Here is an 18,659-nt window from a genome sequence, read left to right as displayed (position 1 = left end):
CCCCAGAGCACCAGCAGCCATTTCATCTCCACCACCAAGTAGGCGCAAAAAATGGCAGAAATGGAGAAAGAAGGGAGACCTCCCGAAAATAAAAGGAGCAGGAAGCCGGCTCACCCGGTGAAGCGGGAGATCAACGAGGAGATGAAGGTAGGTGCCTGTGATGGGGAAGGGAGCGGGGGTCACCCCCGCCCCCCCGCCTCCGTGCATGGAAATGAAATAAGAAAGGATCTCTTGTCATTTTTTTTTTTTTGTAGGATGCACTGAATGTGTCTCAACTCCGCCTCCTGGGCTGAAAACAGAGACGAATTCACAGGCTGCAAATCCTGTTCATTGACCAGCTTTGATTTATTTATTTTTTAAAAATAACTCTCCCTCGCTGAGCTTTTAAGCTCCGTGGGTGCCAGTGATGAGCCTTTTTTTTTTTTTTTCCTTTTTTTCTTTCTGTAGCCACCCCCTCAGGTAGCTGGGAAGCCCTAAAGTTAGGAAAGAAAGGGATCTCTTTTAAACACTGTATTTCTCTCCTTTTTCAGTAGCCAGCTGCAACTGTGTAATTAAATTGTCAAAGTGAAATGTTACGGTCTGAGCCGCGCATCATTCTCGCACTTAAGCGCGGAGACCCCTTTTCGCTCCTTCTCCCTCTCGCCTCCTCCTCTGCTTTACGTGCTCCGCTTCGCAGTTCATCACAGCGGCAGAGGTGTTGCTGGAAGGTGGCTGTCCGAGGGCTGCTGTTGATGGAAGTGTATTTATCATGCCGAGGGCTGTCCTGCCTGATAGGAAGCGGTGCCAATCCGGCTGTGCTCTGGAGGTAGCGCTTGAGGCGGCCGCTCCAAACGTTAGGATGGCTGCGATCGCACAAAAACGTTATTTCGGGACTTCTTTTATCATTAGGTTGCTGCTCCAGGCTTGACCGGTCCTATTTTTTGCGCCTGTTTTCCATTTCTGTTCCACGTCTGTTTGGTTTACGTCTCTAATTCCCCGAAGTTGGGAACAACGTATTGGGAGACTTCAGCTGAACTTCTTCTTGTTGTTGTTTAGTGCACAGATAAACTGACTAAAACGGCATAGTCTGGTTACGAGATAAAGCTGCTGACATTTAATTTGAATATGTCATTTATTAAAAGGCTGATTGTAAGTGGAGGACTGCCTGGAAAATGTCACACATTCACGTAGTATGTATACTATATAGGCGAGTATATAAATATGCATGGTGCCTAGTGAAAATACCTTTGCTTTCCATACCATTGATCTCCCCATGTAAAATTAAACGGGAATGCACAATCCCCTCCCCTCTCCCCTCTTTTGCGCTCCACTAATTTCAGCTAGGTGCCCTTTCCTGCCTAAGGCAGGCGTTCTTGCTCCTGCTGCCTGCGTGACGAGCATGTACACAGTTCTGCGTGCACATCAACTGGAAATGCGGACGAGAGTAGTATTAGGGGAACAAACAAAATAAAGCGTCGGTGCATCTCTTTGGAAACAAACCGTACTAGTTTCAAGTCCTGAGGAGCGGTATTATTCTTTGCGAGATATATGACACATCCTGTTTTCGGAGAGGGCTCTGTACAGGCACCGAAGAGTAGGAGTCCTTGCTCATCGTAATCCCACATAGTTTAGAGGACTGCGGAGGTCTGTAGTGTAGGGCATTGGCCCCTTAGAGCATCGCCTAATGCGATCTGTATGGATTGCAGCTTTTAAGTTTCATAGGTTCTAGAATTACAAATTAGCTAATTTTAATCAAAACATGTGAAATGTTATCCTGGCTGGATATAAAGGCTGACTGTGCTGGATCCTCTGGGTTTGTTTTGTTTACTTTGGCTGCAGGCACACTCAGCGGTTTGGGAGATAGTTGTTCTTCTACAGTATAACAGATGTTTGTCTGAAAGGGTGAGGAAGAAACAAAAACAACATTGTGTGAAGGAGAAAAATTACACAATTTTAAACTAATGCTTTAGTATTAAGCACTGGCGTTAACCTTCACGTAGAGAGTTTCTCTTTTTTAACCATGGGTAGCTGCTTAAGGTTAGAAACCTCAAGATTTCAGCTGACTTAAAAATTAAAGGTGGGTAGAAACGGCATTTTGAACTGATGTGATTTCTGGTCGAGAATGAGATAGCTGATGGCAGAACCTTTCACAAAACACACGCCACCTTTCAATGTAAACTCTGCTGTGTATGCTGTGCTGGGAGACCGCATTTTCGGTAGGACAGTTGGCTGCTATCATCCAAGAAGGGGAAAGAGAGGGGGGAGGGGAAAAAAAAAAAAGTGGTTTGAATGTTTGACTTGTTGAGAAAGTTAAAATCCTGTGGTGATCATTTACTCTCTTTCTTTACTGGTGAATCAAGATGTCTAGTTGTTCTTCGTAATACAATAATGTAACAAATTGGTTACACTGTGCAAAACGTTTGCAGCGAAATGACAGAGGGAGCATAATGTGCCCTTGTGTAGGTTCATATCTGTAATGTTCAAACAGGCTGACTGTTTCCCTTCATCTGAACTGCTTTCATCTGGACCAGTGTAAAATAAGCTCTGGTAAGTAATCACGGCCGAGCAGAAAGAAAGGAATGTATACAGCAATAGACAGCCTAAGCTGTAAAAACTGTAACCCGAGTATCAGCAGCAGATCAGATATCAAGGCTTTAAGGTAGGGGAAATGAAAGAGATGAAGGGGAGGAAAAGACGAGAGAGGGAATGGAAAAGTCAGCTTGGAAAGTGAAGGAGAAGTAGGAGGGCCCCCTCAGGGAAATTTGGCTCAGGGATTAGGGAATTTTATCATGGTGTACAGTGACCTACTCAGGTTTCAGCCCACGTTGGATCGAATTGCCTCCCTTTGCTAGCAGAAAGAAAAAGGACTGGTGTACATGTGATTTATTTTTTTTTTCTTCCCCCTTCGGGTAATAAAAAGGCCATTGGTACAAGTGTCTATTTTAAGTACGGCAAATGCAGGGCACTATGAATGAGCGATAAAATTACCTCATCACAGAGACTTCCTTCAAGATTTGCTGTTTGATACAGTCAGATATTTACTCGAGAAGGATCACAACACCTAGCTGCTTGGTTTGGTGTCTTCCAACAGTAGTGTCACAGCTCAGTTTTAACATGACTGGATGGATATTCAGGTTGCTTGCTCCTTCCTTATGCCAGATATTAAGTTACATTTTTGTTATCGCTAACCTAATGTACATGATGGTTATAACAAATTTTAATTTGATACAATGTTGTGTGCAAAAAGTACATGACCCTGCACAGTTTTCTGATAGATATTACATTTCAGTGAAAAATATATCCAGGAGGAACTGTTTTGTTTCTCTGTGACCTTCACAGACTCTCTTTTTTCTAGTTATTTTTTTCTTTTGTCCCCCTTCCTCCTTCAGATGATACTTTCCATTTTTATTTCCAGAGGTGGCATTGTTCACCTCATTCAGTGCAGTGCCGTTTCTCACTCACTGGTGAATAACAGAACAGCTAATAGATCCAAAGCTATTGTAATCAGGGAACCCGATACTATTTTAAGACTAAAATATTTTTTACAGCTTAATTGGTGAAAGCACTCATCCAGGCCCGGTGGTGGCTTCCCCATCCATCCCTCCCCAGCTTACTTCCATTTGCCATGCCGCTGCCAGGCAGCAATGCTGCTCAGGAGGAGCAGCGAGGTGCTCCGCAGTGTTGTCAAATGAAGTTACATCCAGTACTGGATTGCACTGGAAGTTCTCCTGAACAAACAAGACAATGTATCTCTGCGTGTCTCCGTCAGTTGAAAGGCGAGCAATTAATTTGCGCTGTAATTTCACAGGGCTGCTCCATGTGCCCAAGGAGTTTACCATCTATAAATATTCTCAATAAATAATTTGTATCTAAAATTGGGCTTCGTTCCTGATGCCTAGAGCTTAAGACAGCCCCATCTGTTATAGTTCAATAGTAAACTCATCAGAAGATCTTTCAGTTTAGTGTTTTAATATTCGCCGTTTGGCATTTAAAAGTACTACTGTCAGAAGGAGGAAAGCGGTGAAGCAGGCGTAGCAGCGCTGCGCCTGGAGCGAGCCAGATCGCTCGGAGCGCTCAGAAGATTCCAAGGAAACTCCTCCCTTCTCTCCTGAAAAGCAAAAAATGTCTTTGGGAAAGTGGAAAAGCAGACAGACTTTATCAGTTGTGCTATTTCAGGAGACCAAGGTGGAGGGGTTTTTTTGCGGAGTCTGCGTGGAAGGAGTTTTGCAGGATGGCTGCAAAAGGGAGTTGCGTTTTCTGCACAGGGAGCCTCACCTGCCTGTGCACTGCAGAAACAGTGCTTCCCCAAACAAAGTGAGTGTTACAGAACCAAACGTGTACGTGGGAGGACAAAGGAAATTAAAGCATCAGGAAGTTTTGCTTTCTGACAGCATAAAGGTCTAACCATAAAATTCAATATGGCGACAACATAAATAAGCAAAGAAAGTGAGGGCCGGTAAAAAAAAAAAAAATCCATGTTCGTATTGTGACTATAGAAACATTTTTATTTCCTCGGTGCAGTGAAAGTGAAAAGTGAATTTGTGGGGCTCTGCACCGAGTGGGTTATGCAGGCAAGGAAATGGAATGGAGCCACTCTGCTTCCTCCCAGATCTGAAATAAACATTCAGCAGTAAAACCTAGAAGCAAATGAGTCTGACAGACTCATTCTCCCCTGCGTTTCCTGCCTCCATGTTTGCCAGGCCTCGTTTGGTGAAGCCAGGCCTTGCCCCCTGTGAATAAGGTTCGTAGAGAAGGAAAGGCAAGAGGTCCAAGATGGAAGGAGAAGCGTGGCTTAGCTTCAGAATGTATTAATTAGCGAAGATTTGGGAAAATGATGCATTGCAATGTAAAAAATGAAGCTGTAGGTGTACTGTTACAATGAAATTAATCCTAAAGTGGGAATAAATGTGATTATATTTTTACTGCCTAGCGTATAAGTCAGTCTCACAAAGGAGAGAAACCACAGTCTGGCGAGTCAACACACTCTTCTTCATCTTCCCATGAATAAGAAGCAAATTCAAGTCAAAATACCAACGAGCATAATAGTTAGTTATCCTGGCTTTTCCAGGAGGGAGGATATTTCTGTATGGTACAAGAATAGAGAAATCATACAGTTAAAGCATGCAAATTACATTGCCCTGCAGTGGTGATAAGTGGTTTGGGACTTAGCAGGGGGCAAAAAAAGAATTGCCGTCTGTTAGGAAGGGAGGGCTTTGGTGGTGTTGTGTGACTGGGGCCACTGGAGCATTTTTGGGCCGGTTTCTTTGGCAGGGATGAGCTGGTTGTGCTGCAGCTGTAGCGAATGCCCTGGCAGTTAGGCAGCTGTGATGGTGCGCTGGCAGCTAGAGGAGCGCAGGAGCTTTGGCTCCAGTGGGATGTTAACTGACTGCCTGGGTGCGCTGGCAGCTGAAGAGGTTATCGGTGTTTCCACCGCAGGCTCGGGAGCCTGGCTGCTTGGTGCATGCACAAGAGGCCGAGCGTGGCATGGCGGTGTGAGCACAGAGGATGCAGGGCAGGATTTCTGTGCTTGTCTTCTCAGCTCTGAGGCTGGCCCACGCTGTGCGCGGCACCGGGGCTCGGTCTCTTGGTTTCCCTGCAGGGGACTGAGCGTTGCCTCCCCAGCAGGGCGAAGTTAGCTTCCGTGCTGTAATTTTGCAATTAAATCCACGGACCCCTGCAGGGCTCCCTTTGGGTTCAGTGGGATTTGCTCTGGGCTCAAGGGCCCCAGCTTAGCAGTGTGATTGCTGACTTGGGATTTTATTGATGATGGGCAAGGTTTTCCCTGGCGCGCTGGTCTTTCACATCATCCCAGCCCTCTGGCAGGGCTGTAGGGTTGGGGTGGCAGCCTCCATCCTGCAGACCCTCCACATCCTTTTGGGGAATGAGTCTGAAAGTAGGCGTGGACTAGCTCAGTGCCTCTGCTGTCCTGTTCCTGTAAAAGCTTGGAATTGCAGCTCCTTGCTCATCCTCCATCTGGTCATCCACACTTGTCTTCACATCTCCTTCTCTCTGGGCTTTGGCAGGTCCGTCATCTCTCAGTTCAGCTGGTTCCTGTCTAGCCTGCTTCATCACTGCTGCTTCTGCTGTCCTGGTTCAACCTCGGGTCCCACGTTCTTGCTTTTCTCAAGCACCATTGTTACAGTCATCACCCTTCCTTTCACTAAGCCTTTGAAGCTTGTACATCTTTCAGTGAGGTTCTGCTGTGCAGGTACAGGTTGTGTATTAATTGGCTTGCTTCCTTTACTTAACTTCATCAAGAACTGGGCTTTTTTGCCTCTTCCCCCCCCCCCCCCCCGACGTTCACACAGAGAAAAGCTGTCTCGTCTCATCTCATCATTTGTGTTTTGACTATTGCCACCACACTGGTCTTTACAAATCCCATCTTCTTACTGTATCTTGAATCCACATAGATTGGGCCTACCAATCTACCTCCCTACCCTGGGAAGAAGGGAGAATACATGGAAACAATGAAATAATAGTGGTCAGCTTCAGGGCGGTGGCTTCAACAAGGACATGACCTGTGTGACCATCATCTCGACTGACAGGATGTTAGACATTGCTGCAAACGGGTAGTGTAGTCAGGAGTCTGAGGGAAGGTGATGTCGTAGTTCTGTGGATGCCCATCTATGCGAGAGAGCTAGTGTGGAAGAAAACATTTCTCACCTTTGACTACCAGCTTGCTAAGGATGGGATCATCCTCTTGGTTTGCTATGTATAAAGTGCTGTGTAATGAAGCCCTGGCTGTTAGCCACTGAGAGAATAGTATTAAGAGTGATCAGCATCATTGTAATAGGTAAGATAAATTATGAAGGAGGATGGCTTAATTGTTTTTTTTATCCAGGCATCCTTGTTGAGAAATCACGGTGTTAAAAAGGTGCTTACTTTTGTTACTGCTAATATGCAACCTCATTGTACTCTCATTGAAGTTAGTAGGAAAGACCCCAGTGATTTTTTTTGTTTTGTTTTGTTTTTAAGAGTCAAGTGTCTATGATGGGTAATTTCAAAATCAAATATATTTTTTGTCATTACGAGTGTTCATTTTTGTGCGTCACTTATCGTGGATAGTAAAAAGGGGACTTGAAAGGTACTTAAACTTTGTGCCATTACAAACCCAACCATCACTTTGACTAGATTCTGAAGGGACATATACATTTATGAATTTTCAGGAAAAAATAAACATATTTACAGCCTTGCTTACATATTCCTTGACAAGTAATTAGAAATTACTCATTGCCTGAGTTGATCAACAGTGCAAATAAAACACAAAGCATCCACAGGAGGCAAATTTAGAGCTACTCAATTAATTTGGTTGCATAGGGTTTAAGTCAGGAAGACTTTGTCAATTGGTCTCTATCTTTCTAGATTAGTCTCTAGGGCTGTGTCTCCATAGCTGAAATTTAGCAAAGCAAGGGAAGCTGGCAGAGCTTGCCTTGGGCCTCCATGGACCCCTTCAGGTCATTCAGGGTGAGCTGCGGTGGCGAGGTTTCACGCCATGTCTCCAGGTCATTTCGTTGTTGGATTCCCATGGGTTAGAGACGGGGTTAGTGCATTGGGACTTTCAGGGCTGAGAGAGAAGTTTCCTAAAAAGCTAAAAAACAAAAAAAGAAACTTTAGAAAAATTTCCCATTTTTGCTAGTATTTAAAACACTCACAACACTGCATCATTCAAATGAGAGTTTAAATATGTATTTTAGAAATGAGTGTAGGTGTTAGCCACCTTATGCTGCATTGTACTCGTCGTTGCAAACTGTAGTAAGTGACATAGTTCAGACGTAATGGGCTGTCGCACTTATAATGCTGACACTAGAGGTAGAGGTGGAACGATACTATGTTTTCCGGCAATTTACGGCTGCACAGGACAGCCACGGAATCGAGACTTCCAGCAGGAGGAGGTCGAGTGAAAATGAAAGGGGGAAAAAAGAAAAGGAAATTGATGCTCCAGGGGTCTGCTGTGGGGTTTTGTTTTGGTTTTTCTTTTCCCGAAATGTGTGTTTGTAGCACAATTGCACGGATGATACTCCTGGAAGAGTACAAATTGCTCGTGTTTATTGCTTATAGCTGCTTTGCAGCGCTTCTTGAGTGACAGGAACACCTATGCAATCTGGTGTGATGAATGAGCCAGGAGCAGTGCAGCGCTCTGACGTTCCGGGGCAGAGTGCCTGCTGTAGCTCTGAATTCGGAAGCAATTATTATCTGATTAATTTTATTTATTTATTTAAATGACTGGAGAATTGCTGTGTTCTATCATTAGACTTGCTCCCACTCAAAAATTAAGCTGGAGCAGTTACTAGACAAAATCTAGCAACCTGCAAATTTGACACGTACCATTTGTTTTGAATTGGTGTCGTATTCTCTTTATTCCTTTGCTGGTAGCCAGAGTCCCGGGAGACGGTACTTATCAGGAGCATTATTTTAGATGTCAAGGTCTTACAGGAAAATGAAGTTTGGAATTTGTTTTAAAAGAGTGATAATAAAAAAGTGCGGGGACCAAATAGGGAGGCTTTGTGTGTGGCTTTTTCGCTTCATTTTCTAGTTGTCATACTACTTTAAACTGATCTTTGCCATCGCAATAATTCATTAGCCGGTTTCCTTTGGTAGTTTCCTAAACCCGTAAGCTGTAGAGCGCCATGGCACTATTTGGTTTCAGAAAGCTTTGTTGCCTGGCTGCAGATTTCTTAACTTACTCCACTAAATCTCCTGGCCCAGTAATGAGCATTTTCTACAGAAATATTTTTGCCACATGACCTAGAGGACGTGTTTTTAATAGAATTTGAGAGTTATGACAGTCATGTTCCATATTTTGCATTTCCATACAAACATAAAATGTAACCACACGGCTGCTTGGAAATCGGTTTGAAAATAAATATGGCAAAACTGAGAAAGGTTTTCTTAAACAAATATAAGAGATGTTTGTATGAAACGTTACAGTAAAATGCTTTCATGGTGAAGAGTTTTTAAGTGGTTTGACTATGCAAGGGCTTATAGCTCTGAGGAAGAACGTCTTCGCTGTGATTTTATTTGATTTGGTTCATGGGCACCTCAAGGAACTGTAATTGTGTCAGTGACCTGCTGCAGCTGAAAAGACTGTAGTGCAGTAAGATTGATTAACTGCTGGTTGAAAAAAATCCTGGTTTTCTGTTATTCTCTTGCTGCAGTCTTGAATATTTTATGGCAACGCAGACAAGTTTGTGTGACGAATGTATGTTAAAATATTTCTGACATTGAATGCCAGAGCAAAAGTCATAAATAACTCTCCTTTTCATTTTCTTTAAATTACAGACATATGAGTCTCTGTCATAATTACATGTGCCAGTTGGAGATTTAAATGCGTTACACTTTATGCACTTGACTTATGAAACGAACATTAGTCTTTGAGGAGGTGGGCCAAACCTGACACTTCCTCGTGTAGCACAGATACGGTTCGATTTATGCAGTCCTCCCTTCCTTCCAAATGGTTATTGATTACATAAATAAGTAGGTAATTTTTCTCTTTCAGAACTTTGCAGAAAACACTATGAATGAGCTCCTTGGCTGGTATGGTTATGATAAGGTTGAATTGAAAGATGGAGAAGATATTGAATTCAGGAACTACTCGGCAGATGGGGAAAGCCGCCAGCACATTTCTGTTCTCAAAGGTAATGAGACTTCATGTTTCTGTGTTCATCCAAAGAAGGATTAATATCTCAACCTGTCTGAATTGGCGTGGATTGGGAAGCGTGTTCTGCTGCCTGCTTCGTGGTTGGTTTACATAAAAATATCGGAGAGTGCCTTCTAGTATGAGGAAGCCGGTAGGGTACGAGGAAAATCACTTAACAAAATCACTGTTAGTAGGCACTTACTAATTTATCTTCACAAATAGTACCTTTTGTGAGTCAGTTGAAAGTCAGGTACCTGTGGTACCAATAAACTGCTCACAACTGGAAAAAGGAGGGAGCGCTTTCTTAGCAGTGTGGCTTTAAGGAATCCTTTTGCTTTCAAAACTAAGGCTTTTTGGCCTATGGCTTTTTAAAATGCTGAAAGATTTTGAGCTGGAATATTCACAACGTGTGTGGGAATGAGCGTGAACATTCACAAAAGGCTCCTCATCCATGTTTGTACTATACTGTCTTCTGCAAGTGCTGTAGAAGTTCTCCGGGGATGGAATTTGTTTGGGACAGTGCTGGATCTTCGTGATGCAAAATGTGAAGGATGGGATCCAGCCTGTTTGTTCAGCCGTTCAGCTGCTGCCTTCTGGCTCCTCAGTCGCAGGGGATGGGTAGGGACTTGTCATCGGGGTGAAGAGAAGAGTAGGAAATTGCTGCGTCTTGACTTATCCAGCGAGAGTTCCTCAAAGGTGAGGTAGAGAGAGGAAATTGCAGCAGCTTTTATGCTCTTGGACTGCTACTTTTCACTGCGTTTGTGGCCAGCAGTGTTTGGGTTTTCTTTCTGACGGCCAGCAGCAGCGCTGTATTCAGTGACTGTTGCAATGAGTACTGATACCAGAGAGACCAGTTCTGAAGGGAGAGATGGCTAGAAAAAAGGTGGAAAAATTAGAGGTAAGGTGAAACAACCTAATCGTGTTAAAATTGAATGTTTGCAGCTTGTTAGTTCCATAGTGACATTAGTGATCACTATTTATTTTTCATTGAAAATGCAATGTCATTAAGCCATCTTTGAAGAAACTTGTTCCTGTGTAGTAATGTGATTCATTTATTTATGTTTTAATAAATAGATCTTTCATGGAATGATTTGTGGCTCCAGTCTATGCCTGATGAAATTTGTGACATACTTTTTTTTATAGACACATGATACAAATCACGTTTTATGTACCAAACAAAGATGTCGAATACCTGTGCCAGGTAGAAATTTTTGGTGTGTGCAGTCTATGGGAGGGAAAAAAGTGTGTTTCTTTTTCTGAGAGATGGGAGGAGAGGGAATAATAAGAATTAAGTCCTGCCCCATAGCTTACTGAGGTGCATTAGGGAAATTCCTACAAATAAGAATCCTGAGGTGATTTGGGATTAAAGAATTAGAATAATAACTGTCATCATTTCATGCACACTTTGCTGTAATTTCAATATTTTGTTCCTTTCTTTAAATCCTTTCCACTACTCATATTATTGATAAAGAATTAGGAATTCTTTTATTTTTCGGTTTATGCTTCTTGCATTGGTGAAGTTGCAGTACACTCAGTTTCATCACCGTGCAAACAGTAGAAGTAAAGGACAGGAATAGGGTGTCATTGATTAAATCAGGCGTGCTAAGGGTATGCATGAAAAAATAATCCTGCCTTTTGGAAAAAAAATGTGAGTTCGATTTAAAAAAATGGAGCATTTCTGAAGAATACTGGAAAGTCTCCATTTTTTAAATGGGAAAATATCTGGGGTTTTTGGTGCACTCTTCTTGTATTAGGGTAAGCAATTTAATGAACAGGTTGGTGAAAGTATGTAGGGGCATTTAAGAAATATATTTGTCATACTGTACAATGTGTTCTTTGTGTTTTACAGAAAATTCTTTGCCAAAACCAAAATTACCTGAGGACAGTGTTATTTCACCGTACAATATAAACCCAAGCTACCCAGGGCTTGCCACAGGAAATGGACTTTCAGACTCACCAGCAGGGTCGAAGGATCACGGGAATGTACCTATTATTGTCCCATTAATTCCACCACCTTTCATAAAGCCACCAGCAGGTAAATCCTAATGAACATTTAAAAATGGTTACCGTCATTGACACGTCCTGAGATTGCTAGATCATGACGTCTTAGTAAGAGGGCTGATTTCAAAATGTTTAAAAACCAGTCACAGGCAACTTTAAAACAGAGTGGGAAAGTGACTTTATTTGTTAGTATTCTTGAAAAACTTCTGCAAATGTAATGACAACAGACTTGTGCTGCTTGTGACACTCTGCGTGCTGGATTATACTCTCAGTGCTTCAACAACATCTGCTTTGAGAAAAAAAAAAGATTTTGTTCTGATGAATAAAGCCTTTAAATAAATTAATGGAAGATGATTAAATTAAAAATAGGCTCCACAAAGGAAACAGCGAAAGAGACAAAGCCATCAAATCAATATCATGTCTTTATATCAGGTTAACAAGCTCATCCTGGGAAAACTGTCTCTTGATTCTCATTGAAATCCCTGACCGTTGTCTCTTGAGGGTTTAATATGATCATGACTCTACCCAGGAGACTGCACTGAGATGTTTTACATTTTCATTAGATTTTTATCAGGAGTGATTTTATAACATGCCATTCCGCAGAGTTTGCATGAAAAATGATTTATTCCACACTGCATGCTGCTTACCATAATCTGTGAAAGTAACTCTTAGGGCTACGCCAGGGTGATTAATTGCTGTGTTATTGTTTACTGCTGTACAGGGTGCGATAATTGGTGAATTTAGATAGGAGCAGGCTCAGTCTTGCTTCCATGGATGTCCCTGGCTGTTGTTCTGGGTGCTCTTGGGTGACCGAGGCACTGAGGAGTACAGGGTGACCTGCAGTACCTACCCAAGGACGGTAGCTCTCCGCACACAGGGAGGCAGCTTGGCTAAAGAGTCCCCACCAGGTGTGAGGACGCTTCTGCAGAGGCAGAACAGCTTGTAGGATCAGGTCCCAGGTGTTAGATGGTTACCTTTGCCCTTCGTTGCATTGACTAAAGGTAACTCTAAAACACCGATCGGTCCAAGAAAGCGTTTGCCTGTTGACGGTCATGTGATAGACTACAGTTGTCCCTCCCAAATTATTTTTATGCCATTGAGTTTTATCTTTAAAGAAATATACTAATATGCTATGAATAATTTTCAAATGTTACTCAATATGCATTCCCTGCCAAAGACTTTTCATCTATTTTATACGATATTTGCTAATTACCAAAGCTATTTGGGCCCATTCCTGCAGCCTTTACACAGCTAAAGATCTCGGGCCATATGGGCTGGATCCTCAGCTGTTGTTGATTTGGCCCTAAAGCTTTAATCAAGGGCTTGTACCATCCCAAGCAATTTTCTCCTCCAATCTGAGTCATGAATGAATCCAGAATGCTGAATTTGTGGTACGTGAACACAAGGCTATAACATGCATTGTGCAAACTGCCACAGTTGCTGGATTTTTATGATATCAAACAAGCAGGAGGAGATGGAACTATGAAGTAGAAAAAGAAATTACTGCAGCAGTAGTTAAGTGGATTACAGGGGAACCTTGGCCAAGTCAACTGCCTTCTGTTCTTTGCCCGTCCACCTACCACGTGTGATCCCCTGTTCAAATGTACCGCTAAGGGTAACGTGCAGAGAAGGCTTTTCGTAAGTATTTTCCAACTTTAGGTTTTTAATTCATTAATTCATAATGACTATTGTTGTTTTACTTGCATAGGGGATATGAACGCATAGTCTCTGCCTCCTCTGACTTTATCCCATGATCAGTAATGAGCGCTAGATTACCATGACTTCTGAGCAGATCATCATATTTATCTCACTTTTGTTTTAGAGAGCAAAGTTTGGGAGGACTGGAGTGGGAGGAGAACCACAACCTTTGTGGGATTTGCAATAAGCATCGGTAGTAATTGTTTTGTTTTACCTTAGGGCGTAGGTGCCCTAGTCACGATCACCCCAAAGAGCCTGGCAAGACACAACTGGTGAATACAAGTAGAAAAGGGAGTACAAAGGAGCCAGGAGAGCCAGCGTGCGAGGCAGTGGTCTTGGCCACTGCACTTTGACACCGTTTTGTGGGCACTACATCAAAGCAGAAAACTTCAGAGTGATATAAAGCCAGACAAGAGTAACTCTGGGGATGTTTTCTCGGAGCCCCTCACAAGCGCAGGTGACAACTCTGGAAACAGCATAAAGGTGTTTCTTTGGGTTGAGCAGGCAAATGAAAAGGACTCACATCATTAATTGCTAAAGCTGAAAGTCAACATTTTCAACGTGGGGGAGAGACAGGCTATGACTGACCTGCCACAAGAACAGAAGTGGCTTACCTTTGTTCGAGTTAATAAATGAAGAAAGGGGACAGGAGGGAGAGGCAGAAAGAGCCCAAGAGAAAGCTTCAAGGTTAAAATGCTGGGCAGAGAAAGGGGTCTTTACAGCACATTTTGAATGGACGAGCATAGGGCAAGGTTACATTACAGGCCAGAGGGAAAACCAGGTGGTGATGCACTGTAGTGACTGAGATGCTGAGAATCGGGATGAGTCCAGACTTTGTGGATGGATGGGGAAAGCTTTTTATTGTACAGGAGAAAAATCTACAATATTTAAATATAGCTCAAAAGAGAGTGCCCACAGATGAAAATGATATCTAAATCATGAACCTGAAGGACAGGAAAGACGATGGTGTGGTCCACCGTTATTGAGCAAATAATACGGAGTGAGCACTCAGGGAGAAATTATTAAGACTTTAATTCTTGCCGTATTGATCTTGAACTGAAGGGTCAGCACCAGTAAAGAAGTGTCAGAGAGACAGGCTGAGGTATTCATTTGGACAGGAGAGCAATGCTTATCCAGGAGAGGATAAGCAGATCCAAGAAATAGTCGCAATGAATTATTAGTTGAATAATTTTTGCAGGTAAGATTCTATACAGATAAGAGGGAGAAGAGAAAGAGCAGAGCACAGGGGATGCTCACAGAAGCCTGAAGGGAGAAATAGGAAGGATGCTCTGCAGGGTGCACTGATGTAGCAATTGCAGAGGTAGAAAAAGCACTGGGGGAAGACAGAGACAGGAAGCCAAGGGAAACAGGATTTTCAGGGAGGCAGATATGATTCTTGGTATCAGAAACAGCTACCAGCTCGAGAAGGAGGAGGAAGGAGTACTGATCCTGAACTATGTCTAGGAAGCAGTCATTGAGGATTTCAGCAGATTAAGTCTTCCTTGAGCATGCTGGAAAACTTTGAACAGTGCCCTATCTGCATTCATATTTTGTACGAACAGGCTAAAACCCTGAACAGTTAACAAAATGAACTTTTCCCCCCCTCATGCTTATTTTACAGTAAAGTGTTTTTTTTCTTTTGAAAACCAAATAATTTTGAGCAGTCTGACTACAATTTTATTGCCAAGCTGTTCAGCTTTCTGTTTTAGTCAAATGAAATATTAGGTAAAACTTTGCTTATACAATCCTGGAAAACATTAGACTGCTACCTGACCAAATATAAACAGCAGCTCCAATAAAGGCACTCTCTCCTTGCTGTACTCCAGAATTACACCTGAAAAAGGCTGAGTTAAACGCGTGGTCCTGATGTGGTGCACTGACCATCTACAGACTCAGGTTACGGCATGTCAGTGGAGGATACTAAATCCAGTCACGGGAAGCCTCCACAAAAAGGATGCCAGTTACTCAGATCTGGAGACTATTTGCAAGAGGACTCTGCTGATCTGCACCACCAGGCAGACGGACCACACTCAGGCAGTGCCCAAACCAAACGGGACTTCATAAGTCAACATCAGCCATCTGACCTGCATCTGGAAGCAAATAAGAAGTCAGTGCAGCCTCCAGAGAGTTGGTGTAACAGTCTCCTTGTGGCTGATAACCACCCTTCTTGCCCAGCAGGCTGGTAGCTACATTTAGTGCCGGCAGCAGATTCTGGGTGAATCTGGGTTAGTCTCAAGTACAACCCATTGCAACAAACTGATACTAAGATTAATTCTGCTTGGTGTTAGAAGATTCTTATTTTCTACACAGCAGTGTAAAGAAAGTATTTTTTTCAATTAAAAAATTACATAGAAATGGCAAGGAACAGAAGTGCAATAGCCAGGAACGATCTGGAAATAAAAATCCCACCACAGTTGTGCAGGGTATATGGCGGTAGTGCGCAGCATGCAAACATCCTAACTGTTATTCTGCTGCCCTTAGTGATAGAGTAAATCTGAGAGGGCACTTAGGGTGACTCTGCCCTTTCGCTCAGACAAGTTTGGACGGCTGTTGTTGCATAGGATGAAGGAAGGCTAAAATCAAGACGAGTCATGGAAGAATGCAAAAAATTCTTTCAATGCAGGCGAGAACATGCTGCCTCCTTCCCCTGGCACCTGCTGGAGGCTACGGTGTCTCAGTTTCCCCATTTTTTTAACAGTGCTCTTTGGTTTACTTTCTCTTGTGATCCCCATGGCAGTGCCTTGGAAGGGGAGGTACAACTGCTGGTTGGTCTAGCCTTTGAGCATGGGTGTCGGCAAAACCCTTCCCTTTCCTGCCTCCTTCTGCGTACAAGCGATGCACAGAGCGCGTCTGCTGAGAACGCATCCCAGACAAGAACCAGCTCCCTGCCATGCTGCGCTGCGAGGGGAGGTCACGGTGAAGGGACGCGGTGGAAGGGGAGGCGGAGAGGATGGTACCGTGCAGTTGACTGAGCTTTCCACAGGGGAAAGAAGTACAAGGGAAAAATAATGCTCCCTCCCAGGGTTTTCACAAGATAATGAGTACATTTGGGAAAGGGAGGGGGATTTAAATCCTCCAACCCGCAGATCAGTGTCTCTACATAATGTTTGGTTCAGTGATTTCCAAATGATAATGACCGGGGTTGTACCAAAACTTTTCAGAAACTCGTGAAAGGGAAGGAGGAATGGGCTGGAGGAACTGTATCTGGTGAGGCAAAATGTCTTAAAGGAGGAGCAGAAGCATTTCCAGTGCTGACTACCCTGTAAAATAGGCCTGTGACCAAAGTTGGCAAGGAAATGTCATATACAAACACTGAAGCGAGTAATTAGGTATTTTATAGAAAGGAACGAGTGATTTTCTGTGTTATAGCTTGACATAACTTTAGAATTAAAGTTTACAGGATTTTTTGGTAAATGTAAATGCACATGAGTAACTTGGTGCAACACGTGGGGTTAAGCAGAGTCCCTGCCCTACGAACACTCTGCAACTGCCCGCTGTAACCTCTCTCAATATTTAAATTGTATTGGAGGAATCTGCAAGCATAAAAGATGTTTTAAATGGTAGTTAGCAGGGCAGCAAAAATGAATTCCAAGATCATCTGTCTAAATTCACCGAGGAATTGGTTCTATGACTGCATTACCAAGAAGTCTGATTCCAGGCAGAGCCCAGTGGCAGTTTTCTTTAAATAAAGACCATATTATCAGATCTAATTAAGTCTATATATTGAGGAGACTTTCATTTTACTACACTCTGGATCCTGCTTCAGTATTTCCCGAATCTTATTCTGGTTACTGAACAGCATTACAATTTCTCTAACTGCAGGTTTAGCTCTCTAATAAAGACTACCGCAACAAATCCTATAGTCACTACTCTTCAAATTCTTTCTCTTGTTTTCAGTTTGAAACATCATCTAATTTACACTGATCGTAGGGTTATTAGTGCCTGGGTTTTAAAACGCCAATGGTTGCCAGGATGCCTGCTCCATCTAGCCCGCTGTTGATGTCTTTTTGCTCTCTGTGGAGGGCCAAGTGTTTCCTTTGTGGTAAAAAGAAAATCACAAAGTCCACATATGCGCTTTAATAGCATATATTCAAAATACACAGGGAGTTCCCCCCCATTAGCTGAAGTAGGTGCTTTTTTGTTTGCATGTTGAAAAACTGCCTAAATGCCAGCTTTTATTTGTGTTGTGCGTTCAGTCCTTACTGAACTATGCATGAGAATGTGCCTCAACTCATGCATAGAAAACGTAGGCAAGCCATGGTTCCCCAAAATGATTTTTTAAAAGGAGCTGGGACACTTTGCTTTATTGGCAGAGTAGTGAAGTTCAAAAGACTGGTCCTTAAAAGGAAACGCATTGTAGAGCCCCTGAGGTATTTCCATAGCAGCAAGCTTTCTATTGTCAGCCCTATTTTTTAATCTTCTTCTTGTAATTACTTTTTCCAAGGTACTTTTTGTACCTTAAGTTTCTCACACACCCCATCTATTTAGAGGATCAGCACTTAAGTGCTATCACAAGGGGATCTGCAGCAATGTCTCAGGAGTTTTGTTTGTTCATTTTTTAGTTTGAGATTCATCAGATAAAGCATCTTGGATATAAGAAAGATGACTGTAATGGTGCTTCTGCCTTGCTTGGGATCATCAGCCTCAGGAACTGCTTTGGGATGAAAAATCTGTATACATACTACTTGGTTTTCTTCAATGGCAAGCTGGGGTTTCAGGAGCGGCAGGCGGGTAACTCAGAATTAACCATTCTGAAATCCTGGCAGGTCCCAGTGGAAACAGTGAGCCTTTATTGTTAATGCTGCAGATGCTAGACTCAAGTTAAGATCTAATGTCTTTAAAAAGAAAGTTTTGCAGCTTTTCATTAGAAAGTAGTATTGAAAGCAGCTAAAATATGTAAAGATGTGTGCCAGTGGATTGAGCGCAGTTCCCAGCATGGCGTAAAAGGGCTATTTTAGCTCCCCCAAAAACACCCTAGCATCCAAACTGCCTGTGTGAGGGGGTGGGATGCAGCAAAGTGAAAAAGAGAGGAAAACAGAAGAAAGTGGTAGTGGGGACGCTTGGTGTCTGATAGCTATGGTGGAAGGAAACTCATGCCAGGAAGAGATGGGCAGTGGGGAGACACCGAGGAGGGATGGGGTACCAAAATGTTTTCTGTGTCAGATTGCAGATACAACCACAGCCAAGGTACAGGTTTCACACAGGCTCACTCAGTCCAGGGGACGTACCCTTTGAGATCTCAATCCCAAACCCTGTGCCCTCCTGGTCTTCCTTCTGCACAACAGGACTTCTTCAGTACTGCGGTTGGGCACCTTCAGGCGTGATATTTTCTTCTTGACAGAAG

General features: G+C 43.0%; 1 protein-coding gene across 1 annotated transcript in view; it reads left to right on the top strand.

Moving 5' to 3' along the window:
- The first annotated feature begins 10 nt into the window (after positions 1–10).
- The window catches only part of SOBP (sine oculis binding protein homolog (Drosophila)), a 117,588-nt gene continuing 98,939 nt past the window's right edge, over positions 11–18,659 (top strand). Inside the window, exons 1-3 of the mRNA XM_009327917.1 lie at positions 11–147; positions 9,476–9,614; positions 11,466–11,651. Coding sequence (XP_009326192.1) covers positions 52–147; positions 9,476–9,614; positions 11,466–11,651 — 421 coding nt within the window. The 5' untranslated portion in view covers positions 11–51. The remainder of the gene's footprint in view (positions 148–9,475; positions 9,615–11,465; positions 11,652–18,659) is intronic.

This window comes from Pygoscelis adeliae, unplaced genomic scaffold (genome assembly GCF_000699105.1).
Source record: "Pygoscelis adeliae isolate BGI_AS28 unplaced genomic scaffold, ASM69910v1 Scaffold76, whole genome shotgun sequence".
NCBI classification, from domain to species: Eukaryota; Metazoa; Chordata; class Aves; order Sphenisciformes; family Spheniscidae; genus Pygoscelis; species Pygoscelis adeliae.
The sequence above is the reverse complement of the archived record's forward strand: the minus strand, read 5'-3'. Positions and strand labels throughout refer to the sequence as shown.